Source organism: Macaca thibetana, chromosome X (genome assembly GCF_024542745.1).
Source record: "Macaca thibetana thibetana isolate TM-01 chromosome X, ASM2454274v1, whole genome shotgun sequence".
Classification (NCBI taxonomy): Eukaryota; Metazoa; Chordata; class Mammalia; order Primates; family Cercopithecidae; genus Macaca; species Macaca thibetana.
In genome coordinates, this window is record NC_065598.1 from 26,387,777 (window position 1) to 26,413,237 (window position 25,461).

The following is a 25,461-nucleotide window of genomic DNA, read 5'->3' on the forward strand; positions in this document are numbered from 1 at the left end:
TATTATTAATAATTTTTAATTGACATTTTAGGGCACACCAAAATGGACATATTACATTTTTAATTTCTACACTGGTATAGATTTAATTTTTCTAGGCATAACCTACAAGAATAAGCCTTGGGTTTTTTTTTAAATGAATTTCACTTTATCAATTCATGCTTAGCTTCATTTACCACTTTGTGTGTAGGGAGATATATAACATATAACCATCCTTAAGAACATAGAAAAACATTCTCTAATAACAACAGTAACAGGCCAATAAACAATAGCAGCAACACTGATCTGTGCAATAAAAACATATTTATGTACAAGTTTACCAACATTTCCATTTGGCTTCTTTTTGATTATTATCTTGAACAATTTTAACTATGAAAATGGGTGCAATGTCTACTTACCCAATTTTTTTCTTTTTAAGCTACAGTCTTTACAACTATAAAGCAGAATATAAGAACATGATAATTTAGACAATATAATTTTAATCTTCTCGATTTTTGGCAAAAACTTACTTTATATCTATAAATGTTCTTTCTGTTGCCTGGATATATTTAACTTTGGTAGATCAAAATATATTCAAATCCCTTATTTAAAGGTTAAATAAGATGAAAGTATGACTAAAAATTATTTTCTTATATGTAACTATTTTTGTTTAATAGTAAGATTATTTTGAGGCACTTTAGAAATTTGGAACATGTATCTCTTCCTCCTTCCACCTCTCTTTTTCTTCCTTACTCCCCCTCCTTCTCTCATTTTTTTCTCCTTCCTCCTTCCCTCCTTTCTTTCCCCTCTTCCTTTCTTTCTTCCTTCCTTTTATGCTGGCTTCAACTAAAATAGTTAAGCCTCCCTCTTTTCAAATTTCAGGCTCTTTTTTTTCCAGTACCCTCACTTTTGGAGTGAAGATATTTTTATTCCAATAACCCATAGTATATAATTTTCTAATATTGTTTTCTAGTGGCATTTTAAGCTGGAGGCAGTAGCAAAGTAAATAAAATATGTAAGATATATTTAAGTGCTTAATACATACATGGGACATTAACAGAAACTTCTAGAAACCTAAAATAAAAACAATATGTCCACATCTAAAAAAATTAACCAAGTGAGGATTTCATCACAATGCTTGCTCAGAATGACATTATGTGATACAGAGAAGTTACTGCAGTACTTCTTATTTAAGGATAATTGGGTAGTAGGTCAGTGGTAATCCTTTATTTCATAACTTATTAATCTATTCAGGAAAATTCTTTTACTACAATGTTGTCTGGAGATCATAGGATGAGCCTAGCTACACGACAGTTGCTGACAGGATACTTGCAGAAGATATATTTCAGCTTTCTCATTAAAGACCCAAATTATTAATTTCATGGTATAGGCAAATAATACATTCCAAGAGTAGTTACATAATAGAAATGCAAAATGATGAAGGTACTTTTTATTAAATTGTTGACCAGAAGTTGATGTAAGTGCTTTCATTAACTCATATTTAGTATTAAAATTTTGACTTTTGTATGATTGATTTGTTTTAAGGTTAACTATTCCATACAGAGCAGGTATTCAATAAATAATGTTGACTGACAGGTAGTTAAATGCTAGCATGTGCTTCATCTTTACAGGCAAATAGACACCTGATGATTGATTATAGTCAAACATCCTTTAAAATATACTTTGCACATGTTTCAGACTAATTAGTTGCTAAATTTAATTCTGAATTTAAAATGCTTTATAACTATCATTAATTAATCTGATTTAGTTTTTATTATGGCGTTGCTGAAACCAAACTGGTTAAAATGTTTTAGTGCTACACTATTTGCAGTTTAAAATTCTATTTTTAAGGCTTGTAAAGATATACAAGGTAGTTTTCCTTCTGCTATTGCTGTAGTAAATTCCAGGAGAGTAACTCTAAAATATTGCTACTTAATTATTAATGAAAAAATCAATGGATTCTATCTTCATTTCTTTTAACTCATGAAGCTGAGATGTTATATGAAGTCAGATTTTCTCAAAAGGTAAGTTAAGTTAGTGTTTGATAACTCTAATCTTTATTTTTCCCAACATGGCAATAACTCTTTCAGTCCCCTGCTCTTTAAAACACTAGGAACCTATTAACTCCATATCGTGAAGATAATTCACATGCATGTAAATGTCCTCATTTAAATGTTTCACTTCATTTCTTTCAGTATGTAGGATTCAGAGAAATTAGGTTATTTGGAAATAAACCTATGCCAGTGCCTCAGTTATGGTTATCCAAATTAAAAAATAGATTGGATACAAAGGTTAAAATGAGTGATTTCAACCCCTCCAAAACACATTTAAGCATTATTTTTTGTTGTCTTTTAAGAGACAGGGTCTTGCTCTGTTGCCTGGGCTAGAGTGCAGTGGTACAGTCATGGCTCACTGCAACCTTGAACTCCTGGGTTCAAGTGATCCTGCTACCTCAGCATTCCAAGTATCTGGGATTACAGGTGTGTGCCACCATGTCAGGCTAAATTTTTTAGAATTTTTGTACAGATAGGGTCTCACTGTATTGCCCAGGCTAGTATTGAACTCCTGGCCTTTGGATCCTCCTGCCTTGGCCTCTCAAAGTGCTAGGATTATAGGCTTAAATCACTGTGCCCAGCAGCATTCTTTTTTTTTTTTTAAATAACACTCAATGGCATCTTTTATTCAGACATTTTAATGATTCACAACTAGGTGATTAGAGGTTAAAAAGTACCTTGAAATAATAATTTATTTTAATTCATGAATTTAATAATATTTTGTTTAAATAAAAACATCTCCCAAATGAATGGTCAGTTCAGATCAGCTTCCAAGCTGATGTTAGAATAATAATATTACAACAAAACATGGACTATTTAGTAAAACAATTAAAAGGCTATACATTTAATGCTTATATGGTAGGGTTTTGAATATAATTGAATTAATATTTGTTAAGGTAATATGTGACACATTCTGATACATTGTTTTCATTTTCCATAAACTAGTGACACTATTTTTGCAGAGGTAAATAAAACTTTACCTGAAATTCCCTTTTGTGACACCAGATGGTGCTTCCATGTATGAATTGGTTCTAAAGAAAGAATTTTTTGAAAATGCCATGGAATAAGAGCAATAAAATAAAGTTTTAGATGATCTAACTAGTACCTTCCTCTCTACCTCTACATTTAACAAATTAAGAGGTTCTAAAAAATTTAATGACAAGTGATGTTCCCAAAATTCCTCAATTTTTTCATGACAGATCTGGGCAGGAACCCAAGGATCCTGGCACTGAATTCTTTGAATTAGTTTTCATTATTTTGTACTAAAATTCTGTGACTACTCATAGTTCAAGAGAAGTATTTATGCAATATGCAATACTGAGCTGCTCTATGTAGGGCAGTGTATGTGTGATTACAAAAAACCTCTTAAGTCAGTTCCTTCCGTTGTAATATCGACCTCATGTTAACAAATTCAATAATATTTAAATATTTTAAAAACTCTTATATCGTCTCAAAGGACTTTTTTTAACCAAAGTTTGGCACATGAACAGATACATTTTCAGGTAACACTATTTGGTAGAATTCTATTTACTAAAATAACTTGGTTGGAATATATTTACTTCTGAAAATATTTCCAGTAAGAACTTAGAAATTGCCATGCAAGATTTGAATTATTCTTTATACTGTCAAAACTCTCCGATAGAGATCTTGGAGGAAATATTACGAGAGGAGATTATCATTCTTTCACTGATATCATTTTTAAAAGTAAGAGATGTAGCCTTAAACACAATAGTTCATCATTCTCTCATAATGTGACTTTCTTAAATTTATCCATGTAATGCTTTTTTTGGTATTTTTTTGTCTGCGTTATCTCTCATAATCACAATTGTAGTGCATCTGAAAAATATGAAAAATTGATAAAGCCAGGTAGGACGGTCTCATTATTAGAGAATGTTGAGAAACAGATTCAAAGAAATTCCTGCCAAAATCCCAACAACCTTTTTTTCTATTTTTTCAGAAATAGAAAAATAAATTCAGAAATTCATGTGAAATCTGAAGGGACCCTAAAAAGGCAAAATAATCTTTTATAAAAAGAACAATGCTGTTTTTTTAAGAAGACGATAGATCAGTTTGTTTTCTTCAGTCACAAGCATTAGAAGATGTCTAGTTAGCATAAACAAAAATTAGAAAGGGTATGAAGAATGTGATAAAGGTAAAGGAACTACTGAAAAGTCAGCATGGAAGGGGCAGAAACTACGTGTGCTCTAGAGATCAAGATAGCGGGAAGTACTTCATTATCTCATCTTGAATACCACAGCTGGAATGAAACAGCTCCAAATTTCGTTGGCATTATCTTTGCCTCACTTATTTTTTTGAGATTCAGAATACCAGGAAACAGATCCTAATTGATCTGGTTGAGGTCATGAGTCTCTTTATGGCTAAAAGGGAGTAGATAATTATAGTTGTAATAAGACCACATTAGATTTGGCCTCAAAAACCTTGGGGCACAATAACTAGAAAATAAAACAGCAAAAATCAAGAGATGGACATCTTCAAAGATATAACCAGGATGCTTTATTGCTAATGCTTTACATTTGTTTACATATCAATTAATTATTGATACAGCAGAAAATATTTCTGTGTATTTCAGAGATACTTCTCATGCAGACTATTGACTAGAGATTTGCATGTTGAAAAACAATTATTGTTGCTAAATCAACATATACTTTTAATATTCGTGCCATTCATAATATTTATGGATGGCCTATTCTATGGCTTGCACTATATGAAATTTAAGTATACAATGATTAAATACACAGCTTTTGACACTGCTGACCACATCTCTCTTGAATGCCTTTTATTGGCTTCCTTAGTATCACACTTTCCTGATTTCCTTCTACATTTCTGTTTTATTCTTCTCAAATTTTTTCTTTTTTTTTTTTTTTTTTTTTTTTTTGAGACGGAGTCTCGCTCTGTCGCCCAGGCTGGAGTGCAGTGGCGCGATCTCGGCTCACTGCAAGCTCCGCCTCCTGGGTTTACGCCATTCTCCTGCCTCAGCCTCCTGAGTAGCTGGGACTACAGGCGCCCGCCACCACGCCCGGCTAATTTTTTGTATTTTTAGTAGAGACGGGGTTTCACCGTGGTCTCGATCTCCTGACCTTGTGATCCGCCCGCCTCGGCCTCCCAAAGTGCTGGGATTACAGGCGTGAGCCACCGCGCCCGGCCCTCTTCTCAAATTTTTTCCTTCCTCCCATCCTCCTCCTCCTCTTCTTCTCCTCCTCATCCCCCTCTTCCTCCTCCTCCTCCTCTCTCTTTCTCTCTCATATATTTAATAACACCAATTTTTTTTAAAAAGGTTTAATAGATGCCTGATATTTCCCAGGCACTAGGACCTATGATGAATAAACAAATTTAAAAATTGACAAATTTTTTGCTCCCATGGAGTTTACATGTTAGTGGTAGGGTCAAATCATATAAACAAACAAGTAATATAAGTTCAAATAATGATAAATACTATGTAGGAAATATATATATCATAAGAATGTAGATGACATCTAGAGAGAAAGAGCATTTTAAGAGCTCATTTGCAGCTTGACCTCAACTGCTAGAGTTACTCTAAGCTCTCTGCTGTAACTTGATTATATTTTCACATTCTCCTGGCCAATCTCATTCACTCATGGGTCTTTAGTTTTTATCATTAGGCTGACAACACCATCTTATTTCTCTAGTCCACATCTTTCTTGCCTTATAGATGCACTTACTTACTTCAGGCAACCCCATTTCCTTGTTTTACTGACCCATGAAAATTGTCATGTTCAAAAGTGAGATCATCATATTTACTCCCATACCTTGCCTCCCAACCCTATGTTTCTAGCTTAGTGAATGGCATCCCCATCTAATTAATTGCTAAAGGCAGATCTTTGAAAAGCATATTTGATTTCTATCTTGATTCATTTTCTACATTTAATAAATTACCAAGTCCTATATTTCAAGTTTTATATGAATCTTTTTGCTTATCTCCATCTTCACTGTCAACTCTAAAGTTGAGGCCATGGTTAATGCTCATTTGAATTAATTATTGCTACAGCTTTTTAACTAATCTTTATCCATCTGGTACATTTTCCACCATTTGCCACAATTCAGGTTAAGAGAGCTTTTATATATGCAATTTGAATAATGCCATTGGCCTGCTCAAAATGTTTTAATGACTAACTTTTTCCATAATAAATCTCTAAACCTTTAGGTTTATTGCATCATTCTCTGTCTATTGCTTACCCTTCCCAATACCATTTTTGCCAATCCCTCCAATTACAATGTATATTACAAGTCCTCAAATATGTTATTTCCCCTCAAGTCTTTGATACATGCTGCTCCCATTTCCATGAAAAAATATCTCACTCTATCCCATTTCTTTATTACCATCATCCCAACCTCCAGCTCAGCACTTAGACCTAATCTCTTCTCAACTATTGGATCTTATTTTAGATTTCACTTCCTCTGAGAAGCTTTTTTTTTTTTTTTAAACTTTTGGTGCCACGAGAATGTGCTCTTGCCTTCTGTTCCCATCACATTTTGTAGTTATCCCTTCATAGCAACTTAGTTGATTTCCTCTAGGTTTGTTGAGGGCAAGAAATGTGTCTATTTCTTTTTTCTTGTTGTATATTAACTCATCCCAGTACCTTGCTTAGAGTAAGTATTCAAAAAAAATGACAGTACATTGGAAGGTCTTTGTTGCAGGATGAGTAATTATCTAGGGTAAACTGTAAGTGGTTTTAAAAAAGAAACTTTACGTGTTCAATAGCTCAGAGAAGTGTACTGCTCTCTGACATAACTGTGTGAGCATTCTAGGCTAGTGGAAAACTGATTCAAATATCCAGATTCTTTCAGTCTTGTTTCTCTACTATACTCTACGGAAGTGGTTCGTAGACTTTTTGGTCTCAGGAAACTTCTCTCTTATGAATTATTGAGAACACTAAAGAGCTTTTGATTATGTCAATTATATTTAATATTGGTCATATAGAAATTAAAGGTGATAAAATTTAAATATGTTACTTAATTTATTTAAAATAACAATAAACCCATTACATGTTAACAAAAATAACAGAGTCTTAAATTAAGGAAAAAAGATCTAACTGTCACACCCAAGAAGAGATTAAGGCGACATGACAATTAAATGTGATGCGGTATCCTAAATGGGAACCTTGAAGTTTATTTTTAAAATACATTAATTGGAAGAGTGGTATTGTCTTACTCATTTTTTGGTAAATGTCTTTAACATCTAATGTAATATAAGATAAATGGATATAAAAGACAACTCAGACTCCCTGAGAAGATAGGAGGGAAAAGGTCCAAGGCACATGTGGAGGGGTCAGCCTTATATGAACCAAAACACTGTTTGCCTTGTAACAGATAGAGAATTGGCAGATGTGAATTTGACAGACATGCAGTGGTGTGGAATTAATAATGGAATTATGGCATTCTTAGCTGATTGCAACATTTTCTCAACGTTTTTTGGTGACATCATCAGTAAAGAACAATGTCAGTAGGAGAAGTGTTGCACATGTGCTGAGAGAAGAAAAGGTATAAGTGATTTTTCCCAAGATGTGTTGGGGCTTAATTGGCATTTTGCTAGAGAAAGAGGCAGAAGAGAATTGAGACTATTTATAAAGCAGTACTTGTTTTATCGAACCAAGGATTCTGTGCTTTGTAAGAATGGAATTAATGGTATTTAAGGGTGATAGGTAAAATTGGGTACGTACAGTGGGTCACAAGTTTTGATCTGATCTTCAAATGTTGTGCAGCAGTATAGAGTAGGTAAAGACTAGGAGTCAGAATCAGAGAGTATTCAAAGAATAGGATATTTAGATGTATTCAAGGAATAGGATATTTAGATGTAGTATAATTATTGACCATAACCAAATTTGGAGTATCACTGTGGAAGTAAGTGGCTGAGGTAGAATGGAAAGCAAGATCATTAGAGCTAAGAAGGCCAAGGAACTGAGAGGTGAGCACATTGCACACTTAAGTGGTGTTGAAGATGCCGAGCATGGAAGCACACTTGTGATAAGAAAGGAAAGAGCGAATTAGATGATGAGGTGCTATGACTCTCAGCAACAACTGTAATGAGTAATAAATTCTAATGAAAGACATTTGATAAAACAGGAGGAATGAGAATAGATCATTTAGAAATAGCAATGGAAAACAAGCCATATGCAATATACCTACTGGACCTTAGAGGGAAAGCTCATCACTTGAAGGGAAGGCATAACTTTTGGAGGGAAGTAGTGACTTTTGAGTTAGAGCAAAAAGTGAAGGGAAGTTTTAGGGAAGTAGGTGAAGATTTTTAGAAGGTTTGTTAATTACAGACCATCAGTTTTCAAGGGCACATAGATGGTTTGGGAGCATGAACAGATGTAGGGAATGAGGGCATGTTAAGAGGCATGAAGAGCAGGATGGGGATTAGTGTCACAGGAGGATGGATGACGTGAAAGACTTGGACTTCTGCTGGTAACTGACTGTAAATGGGATTTGAAGCATGACATCCCTTGAAATCAGAACTATGTAAATTGAAGATTTATAAATGGTTGAATTTGTCTCTGGCTGAAAGTGTTATGGTAGCCAGGAGGAAGAGGCTACTTAATCCCTCAGGGAGGCTGAATCAGCAAAGCAGGCATTCTCCACACCCACAGATACACATGAACAGAGAAATATTACAGAAAGCAAGAATTTGATATCTAGTTTCATTTAGTACTGTTCAAATAGCAGATGATATAATCCACTGAGGTGAATATCTAATTTCCTATCAAAAGTTTCATTGTCATATCTTCGAATCACACACCTACTTGTATTATCTGTAAATATACAAATGTAATGGATTCAGAAGAGGCTGGAAAAACAGGAATTCATCCCTGAGAGACTAATCAAATTTGGGGGAATGCATGCAAAAATTTAGCTTCCAGACGGCCGTACATGGCTGAGAACTGACTTTGTGCATGATGGATTTGTCTAACTGTCATCTGCTCTTTCCTCCCCTTCAAGGCCCAATTAAGCAGCATATAGAAAGATAAGCAAGATGGGTATAACATGTCAAAAAAAAAAAAAAAATCAGGCCAGGTGCAGTGGCTCACTCCTGTAATACCAGCAATTTGGGGGGCCAAGGTGGGCAGATGGCTTGAGGTCAGGAATTTGAGACCAACCTGGCCAACATGGCGAAACCCCATCTCTACTAAAAATACAAAAATTGGCCAGGCGTGGTGGCAGGCACCTGTAATCCCAGCTACTCGGGAGGCTCAGGCAGGAGAATCACTTGATCCCGGGAGGCAGAGGTTTCAGTGAGCCAAGATTGCACCGCTGCACTCCAGCCTGGGCAACAGAGCAAGACTATGTCAAAACAAACTAACAAACAAACAAACAAAAAAATCAGTTTACTAATTCTCAGATCTATACAGGAATATGATATCTTCAGTATCTTGAGTTATCTTGAGTGGCCTTAAGTTCTATAATAATATCTACTGGTTAACTAGAGTTGTGTAATACCTAAGGATTATCAAAAGCTTTTTTTTTTAAAACCAATCATAATCTAAATATTTTGCATGTGTTGTCTCATTTAGTTCTCATGCTATTTTTACCTACATATCCCCATTTTCTCTCTCCTGTCACAAATAGCAAATATGTATGATGATCAATTCAAAAGATCTAATGCACAACATGAAGACAGTATTTAATAATAGTGTATTGTACTTAGACTTTTTGCAAAATGATCAGGTCACAGCTGCTCTTGCCACGGAGGGTATAACAAGTAACTACGAGATGATGAATATATTAATTTATTTTACTATAGTAACTATTTTACTACATACTATATCTTACAATATCATGTTGTTTACCTTAAATATACACAATACAATTTATTTTTAGAATTCTCACAATATTTAACAGATGAGGAAACTGCAACTTTTTTTAAAAAATGATGACAAGAGTTATACTCTGGGCAGAGTGATTTTCTGGAATTGTGAAGCTTGAGGAAAATTATTAATTTCCCTCTATTTCAGTTATTTAATGTCATTTCATAGGATTATTAACAGTACATAGCACCAAGGAAACACTCAATGACTGTTATCTGTTACAAGTTTCCTGTGATCTTTAAAATAATTATGTTGTAAATTTAAGCTGTAAATTTTTATGTGTTCTAATTTTAAAAAATTATTTTAGCAAACAGTTTATACTTGAGATTTTGTCTGTGAAACCTTAGAAAATGCAAAAATTATATCTTTGACTTTGACAATCCAGCTAAGCAGTTCCCTTATTTTCAACAAAATGTTGCATTCTTGGAGATCACTATGTTAACTGGAATAAGCTAGGCACAGAAAGACAAATATCGCATGTTGTCACTCAAATATGGAAGCTAAAAAATTTGACTGCTTGGAGTTAGAGAGTAGAATGATAGGTACAGGAGGCTTGGGAGGGTGTGGAGGAGGGGAATGAAGAGAGATTTATTAATGGGTACAAACACGCAGTTAGATAGAAGTAATACGTTCTAGCATTCAATAGCAGAGTAGGATGACTGCAGTTAACAACAATGTGTTGTATAACTCAAAATAACTAGAAGAGAATATCTGGAATGTTTACACAAAGAAATGACAAATATTTGAGGTGGCAGATATCCCAGTTACCCTGATTTGATCATTACACGTTGTATGCATGTATCGAAATATCACATGTACCCCATAAATATGCACAACTCTTACGTAGCCATAAAAGGTCACATTCCTCATTTTAAAAATTATGTTTTAATTTTTTTTTCTTTTTTTTAATTATACTTTAACTTCTAGGGTACATGTGCACAACGTACAAGTTTGTTACATATGTATACATGTGCCTTGTTGGTTTGCTGCACCCATTAACTCATCATTTACATTAGGTATTTCTCCTAATGCTATCCCTCCCCCATTCCCCCACCCACAACAGGCCCCAGTGTGTGATGTTCCCTGCCCTGTGTCCAAGTGTTCTCATTGTTCAGTTCCCACCTATGAGTGAGAACATGCGGTGTTTGGTTTTCTGTCCTTGCAATAGTTTGCTCAGAATGATGGTTTCCAGCTTCATCCATGTCACTACAGAGGACATGAACTCATCCTTTTTTATGGCTGCATAGTATTCCATGGTGTGTATGTGTCACATTTTCGTAATCCATTCTATCATTGATGGACATTTGGGTTGGTTCCAAGTCTTTGCTATTGTGAATAGTGCCACAATAAACACACGTGTGCATGTGTCTTTATAGTAGCATGATTTATAATCCTTTGGGTATATACCCAGTAGTGGGATCACTGGGTCAAATGGTATTTCTAGTTCTAGATCCTTGAGGAATTGCCACACTGTCTTCCACAATGGTCGAACTAGTTTACACTCCCACCAACAGTGTGAAAGTGTTCCTATTTCTCCACATCCTCTCCAGCACCTGTTGTTTCCTGACTTTTTAATGATCGTCATTCTAACTGGTGTGAGATGGTATCTCATTGTGGTTTTGGTTTGCATTTCTCTGATGGCCAGTGATGATGAGCATTTTTTCATGTGTCTGTTGGCTGCATAAATGTCTCCTTTTGAAAAGTGTCTGTTCGTATACTTTGCCCACTTTTTGATGGAGTTGTTTGATTTTTTATTGTAAATTTGTTGAAGTTCTTTGTAGATTCTGGATATTAGCCCTTTGTCAGATGGGTAGATTGCAAAAATTTTCTCCCATTCTGTAGGTTGCCTATTCACTCTGATGGTAGTTTCTTTTGCTGTGCAGAAGCTCTTTAGTTTAATTAGATCCCATTTGTCTATTTTGGCTTTTGTTGCCATTGCTTTTGGTGTTTTAGTCATGAAGTCCTCGCCCATGCCTATGTCCTGAATGGTATTGCCTGGGTTTTCTTCTGTGGTTTTTATGGTTTTAGGTCTAATATTTAAGTCTTTAATCCATCTTGAATTAATTTTTGTATAAGGTGTAAGGAAGGGATCCAGTTTCAGCTTTCTACATAAAAAATATTCATAAAGGTTTCACATTTTCAAACTATTAGCAGTTAAGTCATTTCAAGTTATATGTAAGCTGCTGCTTATTTATGCCTAGTAATATTCTTTTTGTTTAAGATTTTTACAATATTTGCCTTTGTTAGTTAGAATTTACTTATTCTTACTTTTATTATTTATAACTTAATGATTTCTACTTTCATAATTGTGACTTTGTTATGGAAACATAGATTTATAGTTATTTGAGAAAATATGAAAATAACTTTTAAGAAATAGAGACAATAATTCTCATAATAAATATGGTAATTTTAGGACAAATTTATAAATCCATCTCTAACTAAGGCATATATACACCTTGCAAACAATTGCCTAGAGTTACCCCTTCACAGCTGTTTTTACCAACATAGGCAATCCAGGAGGTACACTGAAAATGAAAATATAAAAATTAATTTTAACTCTTAAATCTGTGCTTTCACAACTCCTGCTTGGGTTAAATTCTGTTCTGACATTTATGAGTGTCATTTTGCCTCTGTACCAATGAGTTGGGATTTCTTTAGATTGAGGGATGAGAGAAAAAAATAGTGAGACCTTACTTAAAGTTCTTTGGAAAGGGTTAGGAAAATTTTCATGAAGAACACAGTGCCACTAGGAGAACAGGGTGGTCAGATATAAAGTTTTTGAAAATTGTCATGATAAACCAGGAAAACCCAGATAATGAGCCAGTGGTGGAGAGGGTAACAAGATCAATGAATAAAGCCACATGCCATTATAAAGTACAAGCAGGCAGGCCCTCTCCAAGGATGGTGGTTACAAGAAAATGCGGGATATGGAGGCTGCCCAAAACAGTACGTTTTTTTTTTTTTTTTTTTTTTTTTTTTTTATACTTTAAGTTCTAGGGTACATGTGCATAACGTGCAGGTTTGTTACATATGTATACTTGTGCCATGTTGGTGTGCTGCACCCATCAACTCGTCAGCACCCGTCAACTCGTCATTTACATCAGGCAAAACTCAGAATGCAATCCCTCCCCCCTCCCCCCCTCCCCATAATAGGCCCCGGTGTGTGATGTTCCCCTTCCTGAGTCCAAGTGATCTCATTGTTCAGTTCCCACCTATGACTGAGAACATGCGGTGTTTGGTTTTCTGTTCTTGTGATAGTTTGCTGACAAACAGTACGTTTCTTAACCTAACCATATGTTTGTAGGCTGGCACCTTGGCATATAAGAGCATAAGTGAAATGAATTAAATGAGGAAACATTGACAAGTATCTTCAATCAGAATCATGATGTTCATTGTGGACTGTTTATCTTGGCATGATCAGCTCTCTGTAGTTATTTGATGATTTTATGCAATGTATCAGATATTGTATCTTTTTACTCATTCTATGATTGGGTCCTTAAAATGTATCACATGACAATAACGTAAGAAAAATGGTACACATGCATTGACATCTTTGTAAGAACAGGACATACATGTACTACTACAATTCTTATGGATCACCTATAAACATGAGGTTAAGTTGAGAAACTCCTTTTCAAGATAACTCAGTATCCACATTAATAGTTTGATTATAAAAAGGATGATGTCCAAATAATTTTTAGAAAAGGGCACTCTTATGTCATTAGGGAAGTGCTCTTTTTTAGGTGTCAGACCATTTTAGTTAGCAACTCTCACTAAGGAGGTAACCATCTGTCATTATTTAGTGTCACAAGGAACGTTCATTGGCATTGCTGAAGTGAACTCTGCTGGCATGTTTCTCTCTTGTTTAGTTATGTCTGCAATTGGCCATATTTGCATAAAAGCCTACTGGCAAAGTCTAACAGAATTTTAAAATTAACTTGTTTTCAAGCACCATATATATTTATTTTAATAAAAAAGGAAGCAAGAGCCACAATGAGTAATTTTTTTCTCATCAGGAATATTGCCTAGTTTATGACCATGAATATCATCAGATGAAAAGTCAATAAGTTTTATGATTTTCAGCTTCTAAAATCCATTGCTAAATCTGAGAAAAATCTGTTTTTCTTAAGTAACAGCAAGAAATATTCTATTCTTGGAATAGTATTAACATGTAGAGGAACATGGAGGGATATCATGTGATGTAAATACAACCTTATCTTTAATATAGACAGTGCATTATTTCTTTTTAATTGTAGAATCCAGTATAATTCCTTTCGTTACCTTGAGTGCTTTCATCTTATTTCATCTGGAAGTCATTTGCCTTTCATTCTATTCATCTTTTCTCAATTTTATACCCTTAAGATAAATTTTAAACATATAACAAATTGCCCATTAAATAGTTGGCCTTGTCAAACTGATAGGCAGGAAGGGAAAAAATTGCTCACTTCTAAAGGTCCATTTACTTATTAATTACAGCATAGGTTACTATATTTTCTTTGTACGCATTACTTCATCCAAGGTAGAGAGCCGGGAGAAGTGTCATAAAAGCTCAGCTTTTGATTTAGATTCTATTTTTACAGAAGTGCTTTTGGAATATATAACATCTGCTTTACAAAGTGCTTGGGGGGACAAAACAGTATATCTAGTAAGGTTACTTCCTGTGGTTATACATGGAACACTGCTGGAAAGCCCATTCCGTTTTATTACCTGTGAGACTTTGAGTAAGACACTTTATCTTGCTGAACCTTAGTTTTCTCATCTTATAAATAGGGTTAAAAATGACTACTCAACAGTGTTATTTTGAGAGTAAGCTATGTAAAGTAGTTTGAGTAGCTAGCACAGTTGACATTAAAGAAGTGATAGTCAATGTTGTTATTATCATCAATAATTACATATATATATGGAAATGTTTGTAAATTAAAGTTACCCAAAGGACAATATTATATATTGCCAAGAGTTCCTAGTATAGCTTCGTTCCATTCATTATGAAGCATACAATTATACAAATTACAAAAAAGTTTATATGTTTGTTTTCATGCCTTGTAACTGATTTTACATTTTCATGACTATTTTTGCTAATTGATCTGTTGTCAAATATTTAGGGAATACTCATTGTGTTTCTACCAATGCCCTCTTTGAGTACAGGGCACATAACAAACCAGCAATCACCAGTATGTTTTCCTGTTCAGTACATCAACTTGATAAATATTTTGTGAACAAAATATCCAGGTGAAAAAAAATCAGCTAGATTATAAATAGTCTCTAAGAATTCACTATGAATCCTGACCAATTACTATTTTCCAATGCAGAGAGTATCTGATTTTCTCCCCTATCTGCTAAAATTCCTTCAGTAATTCTCACTGATTTTAGGAACAAGACCAAAACTTTGATGGCCTACACTCACCTGGTCTTCTCATAGGCCATACACCAGCCACATTTTCTTTCCATTCTTCAAAACCTTCATGCTGCTTCCTGTTACAGGGACTCTCACATTCTGAAACATTATTCTAAGTTTCCCTTTGTCTAGCTAAGTCACATTCAACTTCTAATAATGACTTACACATTATTTCCCCTGGGAAGCCAAAGCAGATAGTTTACCACATTTAGTTCCACAACCTTTGACTCTCATAGTACCAAGATCCTTTCCTTCAGCTGTAACAATTCATTTCCATTAAATAAGATATGTGGGTGTATATATATTTTATAATATATGGTTTATATAATATGTCATAATGTATTACTTATATGTGAAGAGACTTCAAAAAGTTTGTGGAAAATGAAATTAAAAGACAAAAATAAAAAATAAAAACTTATTTCTAACATAAGCTTCATCAAATTCAAGACACTTTTGTAAGCAATGATACCAGCTATTTAATCCACCCTTAAAGAACAGAGGGTCTGGGAATTTAACCACGTCAACGCATTCTTTTAAAAAATATTTTAACTGAAGAAAACTGGATGCCGTTTAAGGACTTTTTAAGATTAGAAAACAAAAAGAAGTCAGAAAGTGCTAAATCAGGACTATAAGGTGAATGCCTAATGATTTCCGATTGAAAGTCTCACAAAATTGCCATTGTTTGATGAGAGGAATGACCAGGAGCATTGTCATGATGGAGAAGGACTCTGGTGAAGTTTTCTGGGTGTTTTTCTGCTCAAGCTCTGGCTAATCTTCTGAAAACGCTCTCATAATAAACAGATGCCATCATTGTTTGGCCTTCCAGAAAGTCAACAAGGAGAATGCCTTGAACATCCCCTGTGTTGCCCTGGCCTTTGCTCTTGACCATTCTGCTTTTGCTTTAACTGGATCACTTCCACTTCTTGGTAGCCATTGCTGTGATTGTGCTTTGTCTTCAGGATTATACTGGTAAAGCCATGTTTCATCTCCTCCTGTTCTTTGAAGAAATGCTTCAGTATGTTGAATCTCACTTGTTTAAAATTCCCATAGAAAGCTCTGCTCCTGTCTTAGCTGGTCTGGGCACAATGATTTTGGCACCCATTGAATGGCAAGTCTGCTCAACTTTAATTTTGCAGTCTGAATTGTGTGAGCTGAACTAATTGAGATGTCTATGGTGTTGGCTATTGTTTATTCTGTTAATCACTGGTCCTCTTCAATTGAGGAACAAAAAGATAAATTCTTTCCTCCCAAATGGATGTGGATGGTCTGCTTCTGCAGACTTCATCTAAGCATTGTCATATTCCTTCTTAAAATGAGTTATCCATTTGCAAACTGCTGATTTATTTGGGGCTTTGTCGTCATAAACTTTTCATAAAGTATTAATTGTTTCACCGTTTTTTCACTCAAGCTTCATCATAAATGTAACGTCTGTTCTTACTTCAATTGTAGTAGAATTCATGTTGTTCTGGTAGGGGCTGTTTTCAAACTGATGTCTTATCCTTCTTGGTGCCTCAAACTAGATCCTATTCAGAAAAGTTATAACATGTTAGTATAAGTTTATTTGGGTTTAAACAAAATTTGAAACCCATGCATAGTTTTTTAATAATATGCATTTCCATAAACATTTTGAAGTTCTCTCATATACAGTATATCATGTTTTATATATTATCTAGTATAATATATAGAAATTTCTAGCTACATCTTTAGATAGGAGCTCTGTATCTGGGACAGTATGTCAAGATGGATTTGGTTTATTTCAACATCTTTCCTGCTGTAGAAAACAAAATCTATCTTTAAGAATACCAATGGCTCCATGCCACTGAGCAATTTTATTCCTAGATATCTATTCAAGATAAATTAAAGCATATATCTACATAAAGATTTGTACAATAATATTCACAGCAGGTTCATTCATATTAGCCCCATACTGGGAACAACCTAAATATTCAATGGAGACAAAATGTGGCATATCCATAAGATAGACTACTATTCAGCAGTAAATGAAAATGAAGTACTGAAATGTGCAGCATTATGGCTGAACCTCAAAAACATGTTATGTGAAAAAAGCCAAACACAAGAGACCACATATTGTAAGATTTCACTTGTATAAAATGCCTAGGACAAAAACAAATTTACAGAGACAAACAGATTAATGATTACCTGGGACTGGGGTTAATATCGGGGATTAACTTTAAATTGGCATGAGGGAACCTATTGAGGGAACTAGAATGTTCTAGAATTGATTTACGGTGGTAACTGCATCATGGTTAAGTTACTAAAAATCATGGTGTAGTTATAAAAATGTAAGAAACCAAGTTAGAGAAAACTGATCGGAATGATGGTGTACATGCAAAACACTGCACAACATCAGGCCAGAGCTGAAAAGTCAATGTGATGACTAACACTGAGTATCAACTTGATTGAATTGAAGGATATAAAATATTGGACCTGGGTGTATCTGTGAGGGTGTTGCCAGAGGAGACTAACATTTGAGTCAGTGGGCTGAGAAAGGCAGACCCACCCTTAATGTGGGCGGGCACAATCTAATCAGCTGCCAGCATGGCTAGAATCTAAGCAGGTAGAAAAATGTGTTAAAAAAGACTGGCCTAGCCTCCCAGCCCACATCTTTCTCCCATGCTGGATACTTCCTGCCCTCGAACATCGGACTCCAAGTTATTCAGTTTTGGAATTCGGACTGGCTCTCCTTGCTCCTCAGCCCACAGATGGCCTTTTGTGGAACCCTGTGATTGGGTGAGTTAATACTTAATAAACTCGCTTTGTGTGTGTGTGTGTGTGTGTGTGTGGGTGTGTATATATATATATTTATTTATTCAATTAGTTCTGTTCTTCTTGAGATCCCTGACTAATATAGTCAATAAGCCTGAAGTAACACTATGTTTTAAAAATAATCCCACTTGATATATGCTTACCAGCTTTTCCCCAAATGTTAATATGTGATGAAAATAAATGTTACCACTTAAAAGCTGACTCTCTGCTTAATTCCTCAGCTCAGATGTATATTCCATGTAACAAACTGCACACGTACCTCCTATATCTAAAATAAAAGTTAAAATTTTAAAAAATGTATTTCTGATATAAAATAGCTTTGGAAGATAGAAAGAATTAGCCATTATGATTTTCTTGAAGGAGAAAAGGTAAAACATGTACTAATTTCACCACAATACAAAACAGTATATGATTGGGACCAGGAGAGTGGTTGTGCTTTTAAATTGTTTTTTTTTAAAAATTCTTAAATGCACCAGCTAAGACTAAATTAGAGCAACACTGTATTTGAACTCAATCTTAAATACATGCATGCATGCATATATACATGCATATATTCAATTGTTCATTCATACATAAACAACTCTGTTTACTCATTTACCGTATGCATGACACTCTCAATAAAACCTCTCGTAACTATTGGCAACTTCGATGTCAATGTAGTTATCTGTTTACCCTAGGTACTCTGTTTCTAGGCCTCCTTTTCATCCATGAGCTTCTCCTCAGCCAATCATTCTATAATCACATGCTAATTTAGTCATTACCTGTATATGCTTATTCATCCTCAAAAAAAGTTTCCTTACCATATACAAAAATAAACTTAAGATAGATTAAGAACTTAAATGTAAGACCTAAAACTATAAAAATTCTAGAAGAAAACCTACGAAATAACCTTCTGGGCATTAGCCTAAAAACTACTTTATGATTAAGACCTCAAAAGCAAATGCAACAAAACCAAAAATAGACAAATGGATCTCAATTAAAGTAAAGAGCTTCTTTCTGCACAGCAACAGAAATAACTGACAGAGTAAACACAACCTACGGAATGGGAGAAAAATGTTTGCAAACTATGCATGTGTATTAGTATGTTCTCACACTGCTATAAAAATTACCTGAGACTGGATAATCTATGAAGAAAAGAGGTTTAATTGGCTCATGGTTCTGCAGGCTGTACAGGAGGCATGGCTTGGGGAGGCCTCAGGAAACTTACAATCAGGGCAGAAGGTGAAGGGGAAGCTAGCATGACCTACATGACTGGAGCAAGAGGAAGAGAGCAAAAGGGGAAGTGCCACACTTTTAAACAACCTGATCTTGTGAGAACTCACTCACTCTCACGAGAACAGCAAGGGGGAAATCCACCCCCTTGATCCAATCACCTCCCACTATGTCCCTCCCTCAACATTGGGAATTACAATTGGACATGAGATTTGTGTGGGGACACGGAGCCAAACCATATCAGCATCTGTCAAAGGACTAATACCCAGAATCTATCAGGAACTCAAACAAATAAAGAGAAAAAATAAAAACCAAAATACCCCATTAAAAAAGTGGGGAAAGTACTGAACAGTCATTTCTCAAAAGAAAATATACTTCTTTTGAGGCCAACAAACATAGGAAAAATGCTCAATACCACTAATCATCAGATAAAATTAAGACCACAACGGGATACCATCTCACACCAGTCAGAATGGCTCTTACTAAAAGTCAAAGGCCAGGCACAGTGCCTCAAGCCTGTAATCCCAGGACTTTGGGAGGATAACATGGGCATATCTCTTAAGTCCATGAGGTCGAGACCAGCCTAGGCAACATGGCAAAACCCTGTCTCTACAAAAAATACAAAAATTAGCTGGGCGTGGTGGGAAGCACCTGTCGTCCCTGCTACTCAAAAGGCTGAGGTGGGAGGATCACCTGAGCCTGGGGAGGTCAAAGCAGCAGTGAGCCATGATCATGCCACTGCACTCCAGCCTGGGCAATAGAGTGATACCCTGTCTCAAAAAATAAAAAGTCAAAAAATAACTTTTTTGACGTCAGGGAGAATGTGTATAAAAGGGAATAATTATATACTGTTGGTGGGAATGTACACTAGTACACAACCTCTATGGAAAACAGTATGAGGACTTCTCAAGGAACTAAAAATAGAACTACCATTCAACCCAGCAATTCCACTACTAGGTATCTACCCAAAGTAAAAGAAATTGTTATATCAAAAAGATGCCGGCACTTGTATGTTTATTGCAGCACTATACATAATAGTAAAGTCATGGACTCAACCTAAGTCTTCATCAATGATTGATTGGACAAAGAAACTGTGGTACTCTCTGAAGACTACTTCTTCCAGTACCCTGACTTCAACAATTCTTTGACCTTAGAAGGACCAACAATCTACCAGGTTTGTATGTTTTCTGCCACTTCTCTCAACCCACTACAATATCCTTACTTTTCATTTTACTTAGATTAGATTCTCCTATACAGCATTATAATAACTCCCTTACACATACTCTCTATTTAATCCTTTCTCATTTTTCTCATTGAACTTTCCTGAAATCTTGAGTTGTAACAGTTTGAGGTAGGACCTGAAATAGGATAATGTTGGTGGACATTTAAAATGGACTGGAACTAGTCACTAAACAAGGGGAGGAATTATAACAGTACCAGAAAGATATCTGACTCAACTGCCACGCTGATTGAGAAATGGTATATGATAGGGGTGAAAAAAGCAAACAGTTGAAGATCCAAATTTCTAAACTATTTTTGAATTTTACATCCAGATCAGTGTAAAAATTGTAATAACCTAGTATTTTGACAAATTAGAGCCAAAATAATAAGTTTGTCTTTGTTTTAATTCTTGCTTCATAAATTGAGAAATGCAGACTCATTCTAAAGGGTCACCAAATCAAGGATAGAAATCTAACATTTAGTCTCACATGTACACTGTTAAAGAACATAGTATTCTCATCCTGGCCAACATGGTGAAACCCCGTCTCTACTAAAAATACAAAATTAGCTGGGCATGATGGTGTGTGCCTGTAATCCCAGCTACTCAGGAGGCTGAGGCAGGAGAATTGCTTAAACCAGGGAGTTGGAGATTGCAGGAGCCAAGATCGTGCCACTGCACTCCAGCCTGGTGACAGAGCGAGACTCTATCTCAAACAAACAAACAAACAACAACAACAACAAAAATATCATAGTATTTTAACATGATCATCTTGATTTCTACTCTGATTTCTACTTGCTTCCCCTAGAGGTTAAAACAAAAAATACTGGTTTCTAGCTTCAATGTGTATTATCTAAAAGCCTGTCAGTAGAATTACCATATAAGTATTTTCCTAAAACTTGAGAAGTTAGCTAAATATATTTGTTTCTTGACATCTACTATACAGCCAACATTGAGTTACTTGCATCTGTTTTAGGCTTATGCCACATAATGAATGTCATTCATTGACAGCTTAATTCTGTTGTGCTGATTATCTCAAACCTGAATTTTATGGCAATGCAGACTCACTCTCTAGCTTACCTTTATATGCCTGATAGAATGTATAATTACAGTTGGGATTAGCCTAATCCATTCTCTACTTAATGAGCTGAATGAATATTAAACCCCAAATGGAAAGGAATTCAGCATATTTTAACTCTTCTTCACTCTGGCATGATTTTATTTTTACAACTTCACTTAGCTTGATACATTACTACTCCCCCATTCATTCCAGCACACACTCTAAATCAACTCATTTCATAATCTTGTGAGTTGAAATCAGTGGCATTTGACCTGGAAATAAAAATGTTATGATTATTAAACCACAAGAAGGCAACTGGTAATTTGAATTTCAGTATTTGCATTTTAATGCACATGTGGAGAGAACATTTTGATAATAATGATTTATCTTTGGATAAAATCCATTCTCTAAATGAGATTAAATCAAGAAGTCTGAATCGGTTGAAACAGATGACCTTTAATACTGATATCAAGACTGATAACCTATTACTCTATTAATTCCTCAGCAATATTCATATCACAAAGAATAAAAAGATCATGTATGTATTTTGAGATGGACCTATTTTTTTTCCTCTGGCACACTCATTTCTTATGAAATGTGATCCTGATAGTTAAAAAGAATATCAGAAATTGTTTACATAGAAAACATTTAAGTTCTGGAAGTAAACCCAAAGAATGTCTATTTAATGAACATATATAATGTGCAACTTAGTGATTGGGGCATGGCATGAATGACACTAATATACATAGTACTTGTCTACTCAAATAAGTTTTGAGATAGTTTTTCAGATAAAATGAAAAACTTACACAAAATTTAGGATAATATAATGGAAGATGCAGGGAACTCAGACCAAATAACACAAAACATTATATAATAAATTAATAAACAGTATATTAAGTTAGTTTAAAAAATAATTAACTATAGAGAAATAAACCAGTAACTCTAGTTTCCCTTCCAGTAATGGTCGAATAGCTTCTTTCAGAATAACTTTCTTGCAGAAAAAGTATTATAAATTCTGGTGCAAAGACGACTTGAAGGCACTATAGAACGGCCAAAATTGAATAAAAACTGGAGGAAAGTGAAGGACTTTGGGTAAAATTCCTGGGTAATTTCTTCTTGCTTGAAGGCAAACCCCTATTTTGGTGAGGCTTCTGGAACTAAAGAATACTTATGTTGGTTACTGGCTTCAGGAGTGAGAAGACAGAGTTTGGGTTCCAAAATAGCTGAAATATGATGGAGGAAATTCTGAAAGGAGTGAGCCACATAAGGACGAGTCCCCAGATATATATACAAATTTTGCCTACATTCCTCAACAGCCCCTGAATTTGGCAAGAGTTGGGGAAAATAAAACATCTGTAAGGCTGAAAGAATTGAATAGTTTCAGCTGCCATCTGTCATGGAGGTGGGAGTTGAGGGACTTAGTATGGGCAGGTATCAAGTTGGGATTTAATTCGTTCAAATTAGCTTGCAGCTATGACAAAAAGTAAGAGAGAGAGAGAGATCAGAATCCAGAATCTACATCTCATTTACAATGTGCACACGATAACAAAATTTTGCTAATTATGTGTGGAAACAGAGAAATGTGACTCATACTCAAGAGCAAAAGCCCTACATGTACCAAAAAGCTACAGCTTACATTATATGTAATGAGGAAATATTGGATGCTTTTCCCCTGTGGTTGAGAAGAAGGCAGAGTCAGCTCTCTATTCAGTTTGCACCAAAGTTACTAAGTAGTGGAGAACAAAAAATGAAGGCATAAAAACTAGAAGAGAATGAAACTGTATTTATTCACAGATTACCTGAATATTTTTGTAGAAAACTGTAAGGAATACATTTTAAAAGTGTTACCAAAAAAAGTGATTTCAGCAAGAACACAGGATACAGGATTGATATGAAAATATGACTTATACTTTTATACAGTCGTAATGAAAACCTGAAAAAAATCCATTTACAACATAGAAATACTTTAAATGCTGATAATTTTATAGAAGATATTTAAAACTCTTCCATTAAAACAACAAAACATGAGAAAAATTAATGAAGACTTGAATAGATGAAGATAGATGTCATGTCTATGGGACTGGAAAATTCAATAGTGTCAAATTGTCAATTCTCTCCAGTTGATATATAGATTAATTTCAATCTATATAATAATCACAGCAGGGTATATTTTGTAGAAATTAACATTTTGAAATATAAAATATATATAGGGTTGTAAGAGGACTTAGAATTACTTAAAAAAATGGAAAATATAATTTCATTGGGGGATTTTATACTACTTGACTTTAAGACCATATAAAGTTATGGTAATCATGGCATAATGATAGACAATAGTTCAATGGAATAGAATAAGTAATGCATATATATATACACCCTCACTTAGACAGATAATTGATTTTTTGACCTAGTCATGCACATGGGCATTTGTGCACATGCACACACACATACACACATCAGTAGGAAAGTATAATCAACAGATGATGCTGGAATAACTAGGACATGGAAAATCCATAAACCCTTACTGTTACCTCACAATCTCCACAAAAATTGACATAATGGGAGTTATATACCTGAATATAAAAAAGCCAGACATGTCTCTTTTTCTCGCTGGAACCATGGAGGGTGTAGAATAGAAGAAGAAGGTTCCTGCTGTGCCAGAAACCCTTAAGAAAAAGCGAAGACATTTCACAGAGCTGAAGATCAAGCGCCTGAGAAAGAAGTTTGCCCAAAAGATGCTTCGAAAGGCAAGGAGGAAGCTTATCTATGAAAAAGTGAAGCACTATCACAAGGAATATAGGCAGATGTACAGAACTGAAATTCAAATGACAAGGATGGCAAGAAAAGCTGGCAACTTCTATGTACCTGCTGAACCCAAATTGGCGTTTGTCATCAGGATCAGAGGTATCAATGGTGTGAGCCCAAAGGTCCGAAAGGTGTTGCAGCTTCTTCGCCTTAGTCAAATCTTCAATGGAACCTTTGTGAAGCTCAACAAGGTTTCAGTTAACATGCTGAGGATTGTAGAGCCATATATTGCATGGGGGTACCCAAATCTGATGTCAGTAAATGAGTTAATCTACAAGCGTGGTTATGGTAAAATCAGTAAGAAGCGAATTGCTTTGACAGATAACGTTTTGATTGCTCGATCTCTTGGTAAATATGGCATCATCTGCATGGATGATCTGATTAACGAGATCTATACTGTTGGAAAATGCTTCAAAGAAGCAAATAACTTCCTGTGGTCCTTCAAATTATCTTCTCCACGAGGCAGAATGAAGAAAAAGACCACCCATTTTGTAGAAGATGGCGATGCTGGCAACAGGGAGGATGAGATCAACAGGCTTATTAAAAGAATGAACTAAGGTGTCTACCATGATTATTTTTCTAAGCTGGCCGGTTAATAAACAGTACCTGCTCTCAAAATGAAAAAGAATAAAGCCAGACATATAAAACTTCGTGAAGAAAACGTATAATATCTTTACTAACTTGAAGTAGGCAAAGATTTCTTAGCACGACATGAAACAATTACCATCACAGACAAAAAATTATACCTTAGATGTTATCAAAATGGAAACATTTTCACATCAAGAGATACAATTAAGAAAATTAATTCATAAACCACAGGCCTGGAGACATTATGTGCAAATTATGTATGTGACAAAGCATTGGTATGCAGAATATACAAATTCACTAACTCAGCAAAGTAATTATATACAATAGGCAAAAGTATTGAACAGGGACATTACAATGTAGCCATACATGAATAATGGTTACAGTGAAAAAGACTGACATCACCAAATATTGAAGAGGATAGAGAGCAACTGAAAGAAATCAAATGCAATGATTTTCTTTTGTTTTGTTTTTAAAATGGCACAACCATTTTTAAAACTGTGTGAAAGTTTCTAATGAAGTTAAAC

At 34.9% G+C, this 25,461-nt stretch overlaps 1 protein-coding gene across 1 annotated transcript; it reads left to right on the forward strand.

The window, feature by feature from the left end:
* The first annotated feature begins 24,148 nt into the window (after nucleotides 1-24,148).
* On the forward strand, nucleotides 24,149-24,906 carry LOC126946885 (60S ribosomal protein L7-like). Its single transcript, XM_050777601.1, has one exon. The coding sequence runs from the start codon at nucleotides 24,280-24,282 to the stop codon at nucleotides 24,904-24,906; it is 627 nt and encodes a 208-aa protein (XP_050633558.1). The 5' UTR covers nucleotides 24,149-24,279.
* The last annotated feature ends 555 nt before the right edge of the window (nucleotides 24,907-25,461 follow it).